The sequence below is a fragment of the Thamnophis elegans genome, chromosome 3 (assembly GCF_009769535.1).
Source record: "Thamnophis elegans isolate rThaEle1 chromosome 3, rThaEle1.pri, whole genome shotgun sequence".
NCBI classification, from domain to species: domain Eukaryota; kingdom Metazoa; phylum Chordata; class Lepidosauria; order Squamata; family Colubridae; genus Thamnophis; species Thamnophis elegans.
In genome coordinates this window covers 30,259,781-30,279,653 of record NC_045543.1, presented here as the reverse complement: position 1 = coordinate 30,279,653, position 19,873 = coordinate 30,259,781, and the positions used below count along the sequence as shown (strand labels likewise).

General features: G+C 40.2%; 1 protein-coding gene across 1 annotated transcript; it reads right to left on the bottom strand.

Annotated features, from left to right (window-relative positions):
* Nucleotides 1-1,306: 1,306 nt before the first annotated feature.
* LOC116505850 (cytochrome P450 2K6-like) lies at nt 1,307-18,881 on the bottom strand. The gene is made up of 9 exons (XM_032213290.1): nt 18,553-18,881; nt 14,039-14,201; nt 11,600-11,749; nt 10,569-10,729; nt 10,200-10,373; nt 9,577-9,724; nt 6,972-7,156; nt 4,811-4,952; nt 1,307-3,008 (listed from the first exon to the last, which is right to left on the bottom strand). The coding sequence occupies exons 1-9, from the start codon at nt 18,739-18,741 to the stop codon at nt 2,824-2,826; spliced, it is 1,497 nt and encodes a 498-aa protein (XP_032069181.1). The 5' UTR covers nt 18,742-18,881; the 3' UTR covers nt 1,307-2,823.
* Between the last annotated feature and the right edge of the window lie 992 nt (nt 18,882-19,873).

Below are 19,873 nucleotides of genomic sequence, written 5' to 3'. Positions count from 1 at the left end.
GGTCACCAATTCTTCCAGTAAACTCCAGAAAATATTTTAGATGGAATCAATCAAGGGATTTGTGTTTGCTCCCCCTTATGAAATGTGGAGCAAAATATCCCCAATACTTGGCAAGGATACCCAAGTATTCCATTGCCATATTGTGCTAGGGGAAGCATCTCTGAAGAGGAATGCTCGATGAAATATTGGATGCACATTCATTGAACATGATATTTGGAGGTGGAAGAAAACTTGATTTGTTGAAGAATATTGAATGGTCCCACAAATGTAGTGTCTATATTGGAGAAACCAAAAGTATCGCGGCAAGACCGATTGGAAATTAGCAAGCTAAGAGCGGGTATCGTGAAATCCAACCAGACAAACCGCTGTTGGGGGGGGTCTATGGACTGGAAATGTTCTCTAAGGACGGGGAAGAAGGAGAAGTGCTTCAAATGACCAAGAGGAACCAGCAAGTTCCTCGGTAAGTCAGAGGGAAACTCTTCAAATTGACAGCAGGGGTGGTGGCCATATCTAATGACTGGGCAACTGGACTAAGAGTTTTGACCTGTTTGAGCAAAGTATTGGAACCGGGTGAGTGATTGGCTAACTCACAGGTAAAAGAACTTTTAAACCTGGATTTAAAAAGGATCCTGGTGTGGAATTAGCGGCTATTTAGCACTTTGGAGCTGTACCCAGCATTTACTGAGTGATGAGTGGAGCTCCCAGATTGGGAGTGGGGGAAACGAAGCCTAAATGGATGGAACATGGTGTTTAGCTGATACCAGGGACAACTTTAATCTGGCCATCATTCAAGCAGTTTTTGCGCCAGTTATAAATTTTCCGGACAAGAAACTCATATCATTATTCAAATGTAACCACTAACCCTAACCACTGTACAGAATGATCTGGGATCCATGCCATTCTGTTTCACTTACTCTTGTAAGAAGGATTGCTGGCATATGTGCTGATTAACTGATCAATCCAAGAGTGCCCTTGTTTGCCATCCAAAAGACCCTTCCCCATTACATCTGAACATGTAGCAATAGTACTTTAGACTTATATACCACGTCACAATGCTTTCACAGCTCTCTCTAAGCAGTTTACAGAGTCAGCATATTGCCCACAACAATATGGGTCCCTATTTTACTGATCTTGGAAGGGCAGGAGGCCGAATCAACTTTGAACTGGTGAGAATTGAACTGCTGGCAGTTGGCAGAATTAGCCTGTAATACTGCATTCTAAGCACCGCATGTACAGAACGATGTACAGGTTCTGCAGCTGAAGAAAACACAAAACTCCTCAGAAAGACAAAGATGAACCTTGCTAGTAATTTATAAATTCTGACACACTTTATTAATGTTTCTACTCTAAGCACAACAAAACCTTTTGGGATGCTAGCCAATGGATCAAATCAGCTCTGAAGGGAGAGACGTACAATTGAATATTAATTATTAAGGAGTTAATTCATTTGCTTGGACATGAGCATCACACACAAAAAATCACCCACCAAGAAGAATTATGTTGGATTGATACCTGAAATCGAAAACATTTTCTGTAGAATAAAAATGTAAAAGGAAAAGATAGCAAAACAGTGTCAGCAATAACGATCTAATTGGGCAAATAGGACATTCTGGCTGTGCAGTCGAAAAGTCATCTGGATGATCTCACTTGTCCTTAGTCTAGCTTCTTTCATATGATTGTTAGGAAGATGATGTTGAGAAAGGGCAAAATATGAATGTGATGGTTCATATTTAGCTATCCATCACTTTTTATTCTCCTTACCTTACCATATACAATTGTGTCACTGGCTGAAGATCGCACAGTTTAGGGAAGGGTGCAGTTGTGGACAGGTCTTATTTGAACTAGCTCTAGCAACTTGCGCAACTTCTTTTCCTCAACCACTCTTATTTTATTTATTTATTTGTCAAACATGTACAAGGTAACAGGCATAAGTATGAACAAATATGGATAGAAATAAAAATGTAGTAAAAGAATTGTCGGTCCTGCCTCGGCTTTCACTTCTAAATAGAAATGATCCTTGGCTCTATTTTTGTGCAAAAGGTACAGTTTTATTAGAAGTCAAGTGAACTGCAATAATGTCTATGGAGATTCTCGGTAATCCAGGTCATGATGATCCAAAAGGGGCTTTTTCAAGAGGCAACTGGACTTTTTCTTTGAAAGAAAAACCAGAAAGTCCAGTTGCCTCTTGGAAAAATGCCTTTGAACTGTAGTAAAGCAAACCCAGAACTGAAATTTCCGTGCCAATTTGCTCTTTCCCCCTTAGGCACTTAATATTGCTGCCCCCCTACATCCAATCAATCTCAAAAAAGATGGCCACTCTAGTTGTAGGCTGCCTTGCCAATGCATTCTTCACATTGTGAGGAAACCTTAAAACGCTATCTTGGAGAGGCACCTTCACTGTTGTGACTTTCACTTTCCCCCCCACACACATACACAAGCACCCCCTCTCCTATTCACACACACACACCGGTTTCATGGCAGACTGGTAGATGTGAGATGACAGTTCTGACAGGAATGGAGATAGAGTATTTTTATGTAATAAAATGGGTCACTATGGTGATTCCTCCTGTTAGATAGCAATTACAGTTCTTGAATGTTGCTGAATCTCATTTGTTACCCAAGTTAATATTTTGATCAGAATTTCTTGATTATACTCTTTCCTATCAGAATCTACATTTCATGAATTTAAAGTTATTACCATTCACCTTCAAAACAACACATGAATCATAGACAATACTGGATTCTTTAATTAAATTGTGCCTCTCAAAATGAAGGTAATGCAAGGTTGAGAAAACATATTGTTATTTTTTTGTGTGTGTCAGATCAACGTAACACAGCACAGGTCTTGTACGGCTTGGGAATGGAGGTAAGTCCAACAACAGGGGTCAGGTCCAGATCATCTTTAGATGTTCCTGGGGGTGGCTGGAAGGTAAATTTCTGCAAGAGACTCGTAAAGAAGAGGAAGAGCTCCATTTTGGCAAGTTTCTCGCCTGCACAAACTCTCCGACCTGGAAGAAAGCATAGATGGCAAAAGAGAGAGCAAGAGAAATATTAGTGTTTATTGATTTCTTAAACCGTTTCACAGGGTTTCTTAATATTTTTTGGTCATGGAGAGATCATGATACTGGAAAAAGAAATAATAGATATGGGAAGAAGTAAAAATGTAGTGAAGGAATGGAGACAGAAAATTTTTCCAACTAATAAATGGCAGAAAATTTCTGAATTTGAAGATACGTCAAAGAATTAATGCTAACATCAGTAATGCCCCTCCTTTATCTATCTAAGTATCACATTTCATTAGTCCTGCAGATGGAAAACAGGTGTGGATATTATCCTTAAGATTTTTGATTCCAGAAGAGAGCAATTAAAATATTGTCGGGGAAGATGCTTGTTCAGAGATTTTTGGAGCCATGATATGTATTTGGATTAGTGGGTTATTACTCAGTTGGACATAATCCAAAAATAACTGCATGGGGAAGATATTAGGCATTTTCATGGAATCTCTTCTGCTTATCTAATTCTCTGCTTTTTGGGGGGGGGGATTAATTCTTGGAATAGAGAAAACTTCAGAGAAAGGCTTTTTGAAAAGGATGCTAATAAATATCCGATTGTGCTGCAATCATCTATATTTTCATCCTGGTGCCATTGCAGGCAATCTTCAATTTACAAAACTCCATTTAGTGAAATTTTGAAGTTACACTCTTACTAGTGTTGCAGCATCCCCATGGTCGCATGATCAAAATTCAAATGCTTGGCAACTAACTCATATTAATAACAGTTGCAGTGTCCCTGAGTCACCTTCTGAGACCTTGTGACAAAAAAAGGCAACGGGGAAGCCAGATTCACTTAACAAGCGATTCTAACGTAAGAATTGCAATGATTCACTTAACAATCTTTCAAGAAAAGATATAAAATGGGGCAAAATTCACTTAACAAATGTATCATTTAGCAACAGGAATTTTGGGCTCAAGTGAGGCTGTAAGTCAAGGGCTACCTATACAATAAAAACTCTGAAGCCTCTCCTAGAATGTTATGAATATTCTCAGTGCCACACTGTGAAGTTTGCTTATGTCCCACTGGCAGTAGACCATGGCTTTGGCATAGCTTGAAGGGAGATTTGTTGAATTGCATCTCTATCTCTATGTAGTCTGTCAAGGGAAAACATTATTCACCCTGTCCTCAACTCCCCAGCTTACAATGAAATCAGGACAAACTACTGACAGTAGTTGAATTCAAGGGTTTGGACTTCAAATGACTGTATTGGATTCTTTCAGATGTGTTTCAAAGCACTAGAATTCAGGATTCTATTTTTACTTTGCACTCATTCAAACTTAAAAAGATTTTTTTAATGTATTTAATTGTAGCCATGGTTTAATTTCCCTTCTCTCTAACACTTTCTTTACCATCTTATTTTACTTTGCTTTGTTGCACTTTATGCTCTACTATATTACTATAGTCTAATAAGAAAAGCTTAAGAAAAGCTAATAAAGGGGTCAAGCTAAGAAGAACCAAAGTCTGTGTCCCTCTGAAGGTTCCAGTCAGCCAGGAAGGCTGAAAGACAGGAATCATTCCAGACTGCCCAAATGCAGAAATGCTCATACTGAGCACATCAGGAATAACAGTAACTCAGGTTGGTGATTGCCCAGGGAGACTTTGGAATCACCTAGTCCTGAATGAACCTGTCCATGAGGACTAAACTTTGTCAAAATAAGGTCTATGAGATCAAGACTGTATATATTGTTTTCTTTTCAAACAAGGTATTAAAGGTTGCCTTTTATGGAACATAATCTATGACATCAGAGAATCTCACCTGCAGAAAATGGCATGAATGCATCCCTCTTCACAAATTTTCCTTCAGAGTCAAGAAAATGCTCAGGGTAGAATTCATGAGGTTTCTCCCACTGGGATTCATCACGGAGCACAGAAGTCAGCAAGGGAATGATGTGCGTGCCCTATAAGAATATGAAAGAATAAAAAGTTGGTATGGAAAGGAATACCATATTTTTCGGGATATAAGACACACCTATTTCCCCCCTAAAAGAGGGTGAAAATTTGGGTGTTTCTTACACAAAGGGGGCCCCACTCTTTGGCCTCTGCCTCCCAGCAATTTATCTCTTTGCAGCAAATGGGGCTTCTGGAGGCTTCAATAAGCTATAGCAGCCTCTAACAGTTGATGATAGGGAGAAATTGAAAGTGAAACTAGCTGTTTACTCCAGATGGCAAATTGCTGGGAGGCAGATTTTTTTTTCTTGTGCTAATCAGGCTGTTTGCTGCAAGGAGGTAAGTCAACAATATAAATGCCTATAGAATGTTAAATTATGACACTTATTTTTTAAAGATTGCTTTATTATTGTTCTAGACAACTTAACAAATGAAGACGCTTTTTAAAATAAATGCTTGATCTGAAGAGGCTCATTGCTATTGTTTTTAAAAGTGCTATTCTTTTAAATGGCAGAGAATAACTATACTTCCAGAAAGCACATCAATTTTAACAGCATCTGTACAAGTATAGTCTGAAATATAACACTGCAAACAGTGTCTATTGTCTGTACTATTTGTTGCAAGGAGGCAAATTGCTGGAAGGCAGAGGCAGATATTTTTCCCTTGTTTTCCTCCCCCAAAATCTAGGTGCATCTTATACTTCGGAGCGTCGTACACTCTGAAAAATACGGTATGTCCTTTTAATTTTGTAAAATGTTTGTTGAGAAGTAAGTATTGGGCTAGGAGAAATATTCAATTTAAAAATATATATTAAAACTATATTTTCATTTCCATCTTTTCCTGTCAGTGTATTCTTTAGATACATCTTGGTTTTTAAGCATCACTTTTATGAATTTGATTTACATTTTTAATTAATTGTCTGGTCGATCACTGATTTATTTTATGCACCCCTTGCTGGACTATAAATGTGAACTTTTTGTCTCTGCTTTGTTTTGGAGTTATCAAACAATTTCACTTTTGCTGCATGACAACCTATTGTGCAAAGACTTTCTCCTTGATAATTTCCCAACTTGATTATATTAAATTTCTATTTACATCAGATTTCTATTGCAATCTTTTTGTATTTTACTAGTTCTTAAAATAGCTGTTTCATTTTTTTTGTCTATATCTTTAATCTTTTTTTTTCTTTCCAAAGAAATGGGGATTTTCCATTTCTATTTACTGTCCATTGTGGAAAACATCTTAATTTTTCTGTGATCATTTTGTTATGGAACATTTACTTCTTTTGTCCTTGAGAGGTATTGCCAATGTTTTGTTGTTAAAGTCTGGCTATAAAAGAAATTTGGATTATATTAAAAATGAAAACAATGATAAATCAAGAATTTTGAATTTGCACAATTCATACTTTTTACTTTTGGAAATAAAAATAAGAAAAAGTATCAAGAAAATGAAGACACCCCCCACCCAAAATAATAATAATAAAGGCTTACTGAAGACAAGGAGAGGAAATAAAGCAATAAACCAAGATGAGGAAGAAATAAAAGAGCCGAGGTGGCGCAGTGGTTAGAGTGCAGTACTGCAGCCACTGCACTGCTGTTAGCTGCAGTTTGGCGGTTCAAATCTCACCGGCTCAAGGTTGACTCAGCCTTCCATCCTTCCGAGGTGGGTAAAATGAGGACCCAGACTGTGGGGGCAATATGCTGACTCTGTAAACCGCTTAGAGGGGGCTGAAAGCCCTATGAAATGGTATATAAGTCTAACTGCTATTGCTATTGCTATAAAAGAATAGAGCAAGAAAGGAAAGTACCATGAATGAAGAGGTGGGACACTTTCAGAATGCCAGATACCAAAGAAAAACATCTCCCATTGGCGCCTTGACAGATGCTTCTATGAAAATTGTTCTAATAAGATAACTGTCTTCGGACTTATAATTGATTTAGCCAATTCCATCCACTTAAGGACTACTTTTTCCTACCCACTGAACACAACAGACTAGATGTCATATAATACAGTGATTTCAGATTAATCACCTTGGGGATAAAGAACCCTTTGAAAGTTATATCCATGGTGGTTGCACGTGGCATATTGGAGGGAGCAATATCAGCAAATCTTTGAAATTCATGAATTACAGCATCTGTGTAAGGCATTTTGACTCGGTGCTCAGTCCTTGGTTGAATATCACCAATCTCTCTTGCAATTTCTGCTTGGATCTTACCTGGGAGAACAAAATTATGAATTATCAAGATGATTCATTTTTTGAATTTTGGTTTAAATGGGAGTTAATGCATAAATGCTAAATTCTGAATGATACAATAGTAACTGATGGTGATACTTGGATGAATGCCCTTCAGATGGTCATTCATACATTATTCTCTTTACAAATGGACTATTCTATTCTACTGTACACCTGGAATTCTTGCAGGCCATTCAGGGATTATATTCAACATAGTATGTGACAGGATAGATAGTGATTTGCATGTGACAGGATAGATAGTGATTTGCATGCCTCATTATGCCCATGTGAGCTCACTAGACAACTTGTAATAGGCTTCTGAGTGCAATGTGAGTGCTGATGAGATTGGGCAAGTGGGCACACTTTGGGTCCATAAATTAAAAGCATTTAGTGTGTCTCCAGGGTGCGTGCCTTCTTGGAACTGATGCTTGTCCTCTGGAAAGGTATCATCCAGAGGTCCAGATTGCTGGCACTCTGATGTCATTCAGAAAACTATTGAAGACCTGGCTTTCCCCTGGACTTTGTGATAGGCTGAGGTTGGAGCCCTGATTAAATGACTTTTAGTTTTTCTAGATCTTTAGGTCATTTATGATTTTTTTCCCTTTTACTACTGCTCTTTGTAAAATGTAAGCAACTCAGAACCACCAAGAGTCATGTAATCTCCAAAATAAAATAATATTTTTTTTGAAGAACTGGTGCTAAACCAGAGAGGAACTTTGTCAGATATTAGAGGAAATATCAGAAAGATACAGAGAACAAATTCATATATGAGAGAAATATTACAAAGATATAGAAAATATTATTAGTGGTAATTGTAAAAGTCATATTCTGTAAGTTCAAAAATTGCATGAATACATACAAAAATATTTCAACTGCACTATTAGAAAATAAGATCATGAAGCCAAGTATATTTGTGCTTGATATTTCATGATATTAATCTGTAATTTCATGTATTCACACTTTTCTTCTTCTTTCTCCTTGTAAGAATATTTCCATTTAGAGAAGAGATATTCCTCCACCTATTTCCTCCATTTATTTTGTTCTTAATATTTAATTCCTTGAACATTTTGCAAATTATTCAAATATTACATTTTGTTAATCATGAATGTAACAGTTTGTTCCTTTAATCTTTTGCTGTCATCATCCTTCTTTCATTCTGTTTTCTGATGTGCTATTATAAGGTTCCCTGTTTTGTTTGCATTTCCAAAATGATTTTGGTTGACATGTTTTAATGTTCTTTTTGAAATCACGTGGCTATGTCACAGAGGAAATCTGCATTTCTTTGATAGTGAGAACCTTAGCACATATGAATTCTTGAATACACTTGGCATCTTGCAGAAAGAAACATAATCTCTTGCTGTTGTATTTTCAACCTCTATCAGATTTTCCGATATTCTCCAATATTCTCCTCCATTGGATTTTCAATCTCCCATCATTGGTCAAATATCAATATCATGAAAAAACTTTGTTGAAATTTTTTCTTCTTCTAGAGATGATGTGACTAAGCTCAGGTATAGCATTTGTCCATATTTTTATGAAAACTCCCTTCTCTGAAATTTCTTATTAATGTCCAAAAGAAGCTTCCATATAATTGTTCCTAATCTGTATTTGGAGCATACTTGGATATCAGTGTTAAAATCTTGCCTTCTCTTAATTTCAAAATTAATGTTCTTCCTTCTTTATCTTTTAATTGTTCTAGTACTTCCCAGGAAGGTGGTTTGCTATAAATTAATATTCCATTTTTCTTTCTTTTTCTTTTTAGCTTATTTACCTTCCATGAGATCAAAGTTGCCTTGTCTGTATTTTTGGGAGGGTGGAACCAACCTCCATACACTGAGGACCTGCATATTGCACTGCCCACAAAGAGGGCTGAGATAATATCTACAGATCCCTCACATCCTGGACATAAACTGTTTCAACTCCTCCCCTCAGGATGCAACTATAGGACCTTGCATGGCAAAACAACTAGACACAAACAGATTTTTTCCCTCATGCCAACACTCTGCTTAATATCCAATTACCATAGTACTGTCTATACTATCATACTATCCATGTAGTATGGCTGCATTATTATTATTATTATCCTTCCCATCTTTTCTACTACCTACTCCATTGGTATTTCACAGTTATTAGTATCTTGTTGTTTGTATGTGTACTGAGACCTTATGAGCCGGATACAAAATCACATCTTGGCCAATAAAACTATTATATTCTGTTCTGTTCTGTTCTGTTCCGTTCCCTTCTCTTCCCTTCCTTTCCCTTGCCTTCTTATTCTTATTTGAAAGGCAACTTAATTCTTGGCTCATCACTTTGCCTTCATTCATGTAGCATGTGAAATACCAACCATTCTTTTTCAGACATTTTTAATTTTTATTGCAAGTCAATGAAATGAAAATGCTTACTCTGAATTTCTGGGTATTTCATCATTTGGAGTATGGCCCAGCGCAGAGTGCTTGCTGTTGTGTCGGCACCAGCAACAAATAAATCATTTACAAGACCTATAAGGTTTCCATTATGGAAATATCCACCGTGTGTCATCTTCATAGTCTCCTGAAGTGTATAAAAAATATTAGTAAGGAAACTCTCCCTATCCAAGTAACACATATTCCTGAAATTTCAGTTGACACTTTATGTGTGGGTAAGAGCCTGAGAAGTTATAGTTGTTCCAACACTACTGGATTTCTCAAAGGAAAACTGTAAAATCAAACAGTTGCATAGAAAGAGAAAAAAATTGGCACAAAGGATTCATCCATTCCCATCCCCACTTGGACCAACTCCTCCAGAAAGAGATCAATATTTATGGCATTTTTAATGGGGAGAGAAATCAATCTGGGTGTAGTTTTAAGTAGCTGCAGATTCGGAAATGAAGTAATGAAGAGCTTTAGAAATTTGTTTCCTTCCATATTTTCAAAACAAGGGTCTTAGGAAGTAATTTATATGGAAGCATATTTTTAATATATTTTAAAAATATGCTTTATATTTTAAAATATCAATAATTATAGATACTTATAACATATACTATTACCTGTTTTTGCCGAACAAGAAATGATTCAATAAAATTTCTCTGGTCATTTTCATCAAGGTTTTGGAGATATTCTATGAAGGTAGTCTGTATGAAATCATGGAGCTCCTTTTGATTCTTCATTATTATTTTATGAGCACCCAAAAGAAACCCCAACTTGGGAAACAAATTATATAGCTAAAAGAAAGATAAAGGAAAACACACATTATGGAAGTTGAATATTTTGAATATTTTAGGTGGAAATCTCAAACATTTTTATCAAAACAATGCTATGAGAAGGAACATGCTTTGCTTTTCAACAAAGTTGAAACACACATTCTGTTGCCTGTTTTTCGTGGCATTTTATTTTTGCCAAATATGAAATTAGATTACCAACACAGCAGGGCTTCCCAGAAGCTGAATATTTTCCTTAATTATCTTCAGTAGTTGTAAAAATGTGGCATCTTCATATTCATAACGTTTCCCAAATAGAATGGAAACTGTGATGTTGGAAACAGCAGCAGTGAGAATTCTAGTGATATCAAAGGGTTTTCCTGGACAAAAACAATAGATTAAAAAATTGTAAATGAAACTAGAATTAAATCTGTTTTCTACTGCATTTATACTCAAAATCAGCTTACATAAAGGGAGCATTGCTCACTGAAAGCTGAAGCTATTGCTGATAACACTGGAAGTATTTATATTAAAAATATTAAAAAATATTTTAATGGTAATTCATTTTCCCAGAATCAGAACTGTACTATTTGACTATACATCAGTGATGTTTTCTTTGGAACTGAAGAACTCCTTCAGGATAAAATATTTGGCAAAGTTATTGCAATGCCTCCTCATTAAATTAGTGCAGTTTTAAATATCATACATCTTGACCGAAGGCAGGGAGGAGCAAGAACTCCAGTTTGCAACATATTTTCATGCTTAGAGGAAGGATGTGCAAGCCGCTCTAAATAGAGGATTTAGAGGAGTCTCTAAAGAAGAATAAGTCTAGAAGTGTGATTTATGAGAGACTGTTGGATTACACTAAACTAACAATTCATGTCCTCTGGAACCATTTTGCAAACAACAAGTCACCTTTCTGTAAATAAACTTAGCATAAATTGGACAAGGAAGTATTTTTATAGGAAAAAATCAATGGGTTTAAAAATTGTTTAAGTCCCAACACACTCATTGGTCATTTGATAAAATCTGCAGAAATTATTTCCCTTTCTACATTTATCCCAGAAGATGTTCCATTACAGTACACTACCAGTGGTGGGTTTCAAAAATTTTTGGAACCTCTTCTGTATGTGCGGCCTGCATTCTGGGTCCACTGGTGGAACCTCTTCTAACCGGTTCGGTAGATTTGACAAACCGGTTCTACCGAACTGGTACAAACTGGTAGGAACCCACCTCTGACACTGACCCACCTGCATAAGTCTCCATTGTCTTTGTTAAGATACTACACTCTTCTGTGATTTTGTCTTCAATGGTCCTCTTGCCCATTCCATAGTCCCGTAATGTGGATAATGTAAACCGTCGCATCACAGTCCAGTGCTCCCCATGAGCAAAAACAAGACCTGAAGAGAAAAAGGGTAAGATAATGAAATATAATTTTATTATCCTTTCTTGCTCATTCTTGTTTTACAACTTCATTAAAACATGTTCTATCAATTTGATCAAGTGTTGTCTCTAGTCTGTCCAAGAACTTGGCTGAAAGATATTTCAAAGTTTGTGTTAAAGATTTCCTCTCCATTTTCTTTATCCTCTGCCTTCGGTATCTAACCTTCAGCATCTCCTTATCAAAACAAAAGAAACAAAACAAAGCAAAAATGAAAGCAATCATCGTTTCTCCACATGCAAATAACTTCTAAATGATTCAAAACTATAGGTCAAAACTATAATTCAAAATTACATTAGTATTTTTCAAAAATTCCTACACCATATACATTTTTTTGTTGTATAGTCCAAAAATAATAATTTCAAATACTTTTAAAATGAAATTTACAATATCCTTCACATTGGCATCCTTCAGTCTCAAAAGACTATGGCATCGTGCTCTGGAAAGAGATCCTAATGCATCATCTGGTGTGGCTAAAAAGGCCAATTTGAGAATGGCAATCTTTTCCACACTGAGGGCAGATACGTTCCGTCCCCTGCCCAGCCCCCAAATTTTGCTGGTTCCAGGACTGCCTCTTTGCCTCAGCCTGCCAAACAGGTCTCTCTTCGAATTGGAGACTATCAGCCATTCTCACGACATGCCCAAGCCAGAGTAGATGTCACTGTTTCAATAGTGTATACATGCTAGAAATTCCAGTATGTTCCAACACTGTGCTATTTGGAACTTTGTCATATCAGGTGATGCCAAGGATACATCGGAGACAGTGCATATGAAAAGTGTTCAGCTTTCTCTCATACTGTGCATAAAGGGTCCAAGACTCACTGCAGTACAAGAGTGTGCTCAGGATGCAGCCTCTACGTCAGTCCTCTAGCTGGTTCCTTTTGGGATCTTTGGCCTGCCACACTAATATTCTATTCTACTATGCTGTTTCATTAGTGGGGAAATGGGAGGGAGAATAGTTAGGAATAGAATGTGATATTGTCAAAATAAAATTCCTTTCTAGAATCCAAGGTCATCCTTTGTCTCTACATCTCTTCATTTGACCGGAACTGGATGGGTGGAACTGCCAGCATGGAGTGGAAGATTGGACCATGTGGGTGTGGGGGCAGGATCTTGAACTTTCACCTGGGTGGGGAAAACCGGGAAGTTTTAAGATTCAGGTTTTCCCCAGATGTGCCGACATGACTGTCTTAATAGATTGGAAGTTTGAGCAATAATTTGCCTTGAACTCTGATTTAATTTTGGATGTTGTTTGGAACCCTGACACTCTATAGATCTGGATCTTTGTATGTTCCATCAGCTTCTTATTAAACTATATTCTCTTTGTAAGTCTGGAAAAAGTGGTGGCCGCTTTACCAATGCGTTTATTCAGCTTAGTATCTAAAGAGAGAGGGTCAGAAATAGTTGAGCCAAGGTACACAAAGTCATGGATGACCTCAAGTTCTTGTGCAAAGATTGTAATACAGGGAGGTGAATCTATGTCCTGACCCATGACTTGTGTTTTTTTCAGGCTGATTGTTAGTCCAAAGTCTTGGCAGGCCTTGCTAAAGTAGTCTTGTGCAAAGATTGTAATACAGGGAAGTGACTCCATGTCCTGACCCACGACTTGTGTTTTTTTCAGGCTGATTGCAGACTCTCTCTGCAAGCACCTGGAGCCTTTTCAGTATGACATGGGGAAGCAGCTTCCCTACAACACTGAGAGATGCAACAGTTGTTGTTATAGTGACCCCTGTTGCCTTTGTTTTTATACAGTGTGACGATATTTGCATCCTTCATGTCCTGCGATACTCCACCTTTCCTCCAACAAAGACAGAAGATTTCATGCTTTAAGGGTGCAGAAATTCACCACTGGAAAAAACATTGCACAAAGAAAAGGTTTGTATAACCATGGATTTGAGGAGAGAGACAGGCAGAAATCCTTCCTATGGAATTCTTCAAACACCCATCTCCTACACCCAAATTTGCCAATATGCAGAATGAAATGCAGTGGTGAGCAACATGTGAGGCTCAGGGGCTTGATGCAATATTGACAGAGCTTTTTATTTGCCAGTTACCTCCATTGGCCCTGAGGGACAAAGTCACAGTGGCACAAGAAAGGTTTTAGTTGGATTTTCAACCCAGTTGGATTTCCTGAAGCTATTTCACTCACCTGAGATTCTTCTGCTGCAAGTCTCAAATGAAAAAAGAATCTATACTGATCACACAATTGAAAGGTTTGTCACCTATAATCCAGAGGGAAATAACTCACCAAACCCTTTTGTTATATCTTCAAAAATAGGAATAGAGGGCCTATCTGCAAATGCATCCGCCTGGTTCACTAGAGCCTCTTTCACCGTCTCATAACCAGTTAGCACTACCATTTCCTGCAATCCCAGTTTGATGCGGAAAACGGGACCGTATTCTTTGGACCACTGGAAATCAGCAGAAGAGAATCAAAGAGACGAATTAAATCAGTAATTAGAATCACATATATAGAAGATGTTTAAGAAGCTACATGTCAAAATTCAGAGGCACATATAATGTTATTTCCTTTTTCTGTTCTTGAGAATTGTGATGGTATATTCTTCTTTATATATTTTTTAAAATTTTGATATGCTCTACATGTAGCCTTTAAAATGCTTATATAATAAAAGATCCTCACAATAGAAATGCTTGTCAAGTTGAGAAAAGGTTTCTAACATGTTGGAACAACATCATCTGTGCAGGACGTACTATGAATCATAGACTCATAGGGTTGGAAGGGACCTTGGAGATCTTCTGTTCCAACCCTCTATTCAAGGCAGGAGTCTTATACCATCCCAGTTAAATTGTTGTCCAGTATATTTTTGAAAGCATCCAGTGGGAGTATCCACAACTCCAGGAGGCAAGTATTCCATTGATTAATATTTCTCACTGTCAGAAAACATGTCCTAATATCTAGGTTGTATCTCTGTTTAACAAGTTTCCACCCATTACATCTTGTTGTTTAATGGTCACTGTAGAAATCAATTTAATGACTTATAATTCTGCTTAAAATGTGCAAACATGGGAGTGTCTCTAAGTACATATCCAGTCCAGAGATGGGTTACTACCGGTTTGGCTCACTTTCAGCCAAAAACTTGGGGCTGGCTCTCCACACTGGTAGTACCAGTAAGCAGGCCACGTCCCCAAAACAGTCCCCCAGTCGCCACTCATTCACCAACCTGCATCCATCAAACAGCTACCTGTCCAGAGCTTGGAAGCTTTCAGCCACCTCTTTGAGTACCGGAGGATCGGAGGCTTCTTTTCCACCCAGCCACTGGCCACAGGGCACCAAAATGTCCTCCAGCTGGTGAGAGGAATACTGTGCATGCGGGAAGATGGCAGCAATGACAGGAGGTCTTTTCGGCACCCTGCACCAGTGGCTGCATGGAACAGAAGCCTCTCGGCTTCCAGGTTTACCAGCAGGCAGCAGGGTGGCTTTTCTCTGTGCCCAAGAAAGATCAAAAGGCATGGAGCAGCAGCATTTAAGGACAAAGCCAGCATAGCTGTCTAGAGATAAGAAAACAAACCATTGAGGGAATTAGATCCCCTCACACCTGTGGGGGGGGGGCTGCCTCCCTCCCACCTGTTTCGGCAACTCTGAGTGGAGTACGCCGAATGTGCGGGAGACAATTTGGCGAAGAGGAGACACAGTCAGTCCCTTCCCCTGGGAAAATCCCTGAATCCTGGCAGCTCCGACCCTATGGAACGAACTCCCCGTGGAGATTCGTACCCTCACCACCCTCCAGACCTTCCGCACAGCCCTTAAAACCTGGCTGTCCCGACAGGCCTGGGGTTAAAGATATTGACCCCACCCGAATTGTATGAATGTTGTGCTTTTAACGATGTATTGTTTTATGTGTTTAACATGGTTTGTCCTCCCTCCCCCTGAACTGTGAGCCGCCCTGAGTCCCCCCAGGGAAAAGGGCGGCATACAAATAAAATATCTATCTATCTATCTATCCACCCAAGGAAGGAGAGAGAGAGAGCCCGGCAGCTTGACCAAGCTGCCTCTCCCCAAGCCAGAAGAAGCAACAAGCACCAGGGGACCACCCTTTCTGGGTTAGCCTTAAACTCCACAGCACACCCCTGTGAAAAGGAGCTTTATTTTCTCACTCGTGCTGGGGAATGCCACAGTCTTAACTGTTTCTTCTTGCTCAGGGGGAGACAGATCGGTCAAGCCTCCCTCCCCCCCGCTCTCTCTCTCTCTCATGTATGTGATGGGAGGAGAGCTGGAGGAGTGGGCTTCCTTGCCAGGCTTGAGGAGCGGGGAGGCAGAGCTGTTGCCTGAGGTCAAGAGCAGCCCCCAGTCGCCTCTATGTGTGGACTGATGTTGCAGGAGGGCAGGAAATAAGCCGGTCTTGGGAATAACCTTCCCCCCACCTCCAGAGACCCTGTGCAGGGAGAGAGAAGGTGGGCTGACTTGAATGCAGGCAGTTTGTGGTTGGCGTGACCTTCGCTAGTTGTGACACGCTCCTTTGCTCTTAGTGCCTCCTTCCCTCACTATCACTGGGGTGCTGCCAGGGCAAGCTAGGGAAGAAGAGGGGTGAGAGAAAGAAAAGAGGTGCATAATAATAGAGACAAGAGGATGCCTGGAGGGGTGCACACCTTCACCTTTAGTGGCGGAGGCTGCTTTATCATGCGTGCAAAGTCTGTCCCCCTCCCCCGACAACATGCAAGAAGCTCCTCATACTTCCTTGGTTCCTCTATGCTGCAGCTAGGTCTGCTGTCCTGAGCTGTGAGTGGCGGCGGGGAGGCAAGATTAGTGCACTCAGAGCCTCGCCCTGTCATGCCCTTGACGGCTCAGGACATCAGGGTCAGCTGCACCTGGAGGAACCGAGAAAGTTTGGGGAGCCTCCCGCATCTTGCAGAAGTGTGGGCAGCCTTTGCCTGTGCCTCTGTGCTGGCCAGCATCTCCTGAAGCCTCTGCCGTTACAGCCACAAATGGGTACGGGAGGCAGCCTGGCAAGCTGGGCACATGAAAATGGTGTGGAGGCATGGGCAAAGGCTGGGAGGGGAATGCAACATGCAGGGGGCTCTCTCCAGCCTCAGCTCGTATGGGATGCAGCCCTGAGCTGGTGGAGGCAAGGCAGGGCACAGATGGGAGTGCGCCAACTTTGTCCTCCCTGAGCACCAGACTCCACCATTGCCATCACCCCTGCCCGGCTTGCCCCCAGCTGGATCCCAAGCTAGGAGGTGACAGCCAGTTCCCCCTGCCCTCCAGATCACCAGGATGGCTTTCCAGGAGTTGGGCAACATGAGGACAAAGCACTTTTCAGCTCCGGTTGGCCGGCAAGAAGAAAGAACTGCCATTGCCCTCATCTTCATTCATATGCATCCTTTGGACTTGCAAGTCCAAGGCATGCACATGTGGAAAAATGGTGGCAACTTTCTGTCCCCACCTGCTGACACGCTCCTGGGGGTCACCTTCTTAAGTAGGGGGTCTGCGGGGCCTGAGAAGCAAACTAGGCAGTCTGTCACTTGCACGCCATGAGATGGCTGCAGGAGACCAATTGGAGGGGAGGAAGCTTTAATGATGCCTGCTGGAGAACGACTGTGAGAGGTGGTTGAGGTTTCCCATCCAGAAATTTTCCCTTTGTGGTATGGTAGAGGGCCAGAGCACCTTTATGCCCCTCCTGGCTTTCAGAAGACCAGGTCAAGGGCTCATTGGGGTGGTCGGCACCCAGCAGGTCTCAGCCAAGAGGGTAAAGAGATCCCAGCTTGTACGAGGGAGTGAGGGTGCCTTTAGGGTTGCAGTTTTCTCGGTGCTGCTGCAAACCAGGGAAGGATGCTCACCTCCCAAAGATAGGACAGGGAGGAACTGTCAGGCTGGGGAGGAGGCTACAAGATGCCCATTGGTTGGCGGGTATAAATAGCCAGCCCAGCCAGCCTGTTCCAATCTTGAGTGCTGCCACTGGACTCTGACCATGCGCCATGATGCGCTTTAGCTACTTGATGAAGCTGGGCAACTTTTACAAGGCAGACGCGCATCCCCCAATGCCTGGCGCTTTCCATTCGCACCTGCAGCAGCAGCCCCTGCCGCTATCTGCCACCTTCGGAGGCAACAGAGGCAAGCACTCCTCTTGGTGGGGCAGCTGTGCTTGCCTGCTCTGGGCCTGAAGCCACATGACCCCCCTGCCCAGCCAAGCATGGCTCCCCTTCACCTGGAGGGATCTGGCAGTGCCAGCAGTCTTCCTGGTGGATGGGAGGGCGGTTATGGGTGCTCCTCCAGCCCAGGCGCAGCTAGAGCCACAAGCACAGTACGTGAGATAGCGAAGAGCCCCACCCCCTTGTCAAAACATTTTGGCACCATTTTGGTGGGTGTAGCTTGGTGGTGGTGGGGTCATGTGACTGTGAGTAATGTCAAGTTGGCCACACCCGCCACATGCCCCCCCACCTAGCCATACCCACCGAATCAGCAATAAACATTTTTGAAACCCACCCCTGATCCAGTCATTCAAGCTTAAGAGAATTTATATTTCCTCAAAGGATTCTTGGGATTTGAACATTTCTGCAATTCTAAATAATCAGAAAATTATTTATTCAATTACATTTTACATTGTTTAACAAATAGATTTTCTTGAAATAATGCTTTCAGAATATTTAAATGCATTTTGATTCCAGCAAAATCTACACTTTTTGAACATTTCCATATACCATAAACACCATCAGGGAGCACATCAGATTTATCCAAACAAGTTATTAGGTTTTTGTCCCATCCCAACACGTTTTGGCAAAGAATTGTTCATTATCAGGCCTTACCTCTATCATTGTTTTGTGAGGCCTCTTCAGATCCATCATGTGCAGATTTCCCAAAATGGGTATAGTCCTGGGCCCCGGGGGGAGATTGGGGCAACTGTTATTCCTGGAACTGCCCCTTTTCAAAAGGAACATAATTGCAAGAATAAATAGCAGTACAATTAAAATTAAGTCAAGTCCAGACAAGCCCATTTCCTTTTAATAAGCAGTCTTCAGTAAAAATTATTTAAAACTGAAATGATTCCAGCATGTATTTGAAAGCAATGCAGTAGGCAGAGCCCAGCTTCTCTTTCTACTGAATCCTCAGACTGCTCTGTTCAATAAACAACTTTTGAACCTTTCCCTTGTTTTTTTTCCCAACAGGAATTTGTTTTTTCCCTGGCACTTGTTACACAAATAGTGAAAGCTTCAAAAACATACCAAACCATTTTCACTTATTTGTATTACATAACAACCCAGGTTTTTAAGATCAATATAAAATATATAAATAATCTATTATAATTATGGATTACAGGACGAATTGCAAAATTTTCATGCTTGTAAGTAATATCTAACAAAACCTTCTGGAATAAATATTTTACTTTTTAGTTAAAGACATGTTTGTGTGTGTGTGTGTGTGTGTGTGTGTGTGTGTGTGTGTGACTGATAAATAAATGCATATATACATAGGTAAAGAAATGAAATCAAATTAATCATTATTAAAGGAGAAACCATTCAGCTAATGTTTTCCCATGGTGTTAAACAATTTCTGTGTCTCTCAGGTCAGTAAGAAGAGGGAAATATTTTAATTTTTTGCCTGATCTCTTATTCAGGCCAAGCAGGTTTCTGTGACAGATGTTTCCGTTACTTGTGGGACAGAAGTATTGAACGTTATGAAGACCTTTCTGTTTTTGAGGACTGGAAGATCTGTTATAAGTGATTCCTGTCACATTGTTAAAACCCTTTATTTCATGCTGAAATTTTACATGTTGAAAAAGCATCTTTGCTATTGCTACTTGATGAATTGGGCTTGCCAATTGAGTCCACCAGCTGCCAATTCACCAATTCCTCCAGTAAACTCCAGAAAATATTCTAGATGGAATCAATCAAGGGATTTTTGTTTGCTCCCCATTATGAAAGGCTTGGATTCCCAAGTATTCCATTATCATATTGTGCTAGAGGAAGTATCTCTGAAGAGGAATGCTCAATGAAATATTGGATGCACCTTCACTGAACATGGTAATAAGAGGTGGAAGAATACTTGATTTGTCGGAGAACATTGAATGGTCCCACAAATGAGTCTAGCTTCTTGGAAGGTCTTGAAGTGGCTCTAAAATCTTGGTAG

Coding starts and splice junctions, on each gene's coding strand:
- LOC116505850 (XM_032213290.1), bottom strand. CDS start 18,741: ATGGGCTTGTCTGGACTTGACTTAATTTTAATTGTACTGCTATTTATT. Junction 10,730..11,599: donor GACAATGGAGACTTATGCAG/GTGGGTCAGTGT, acceptor GTTTTTGTCCAG/GAAAACCCTTTGATATCACT. Junction 10,374..10,568: donor TGGGAAGCCCTGCTGTGTTG/GTAATCTAATTT, acceptor TCTTTCTTTTAG/CTATATAATTTGTTTCCCAA.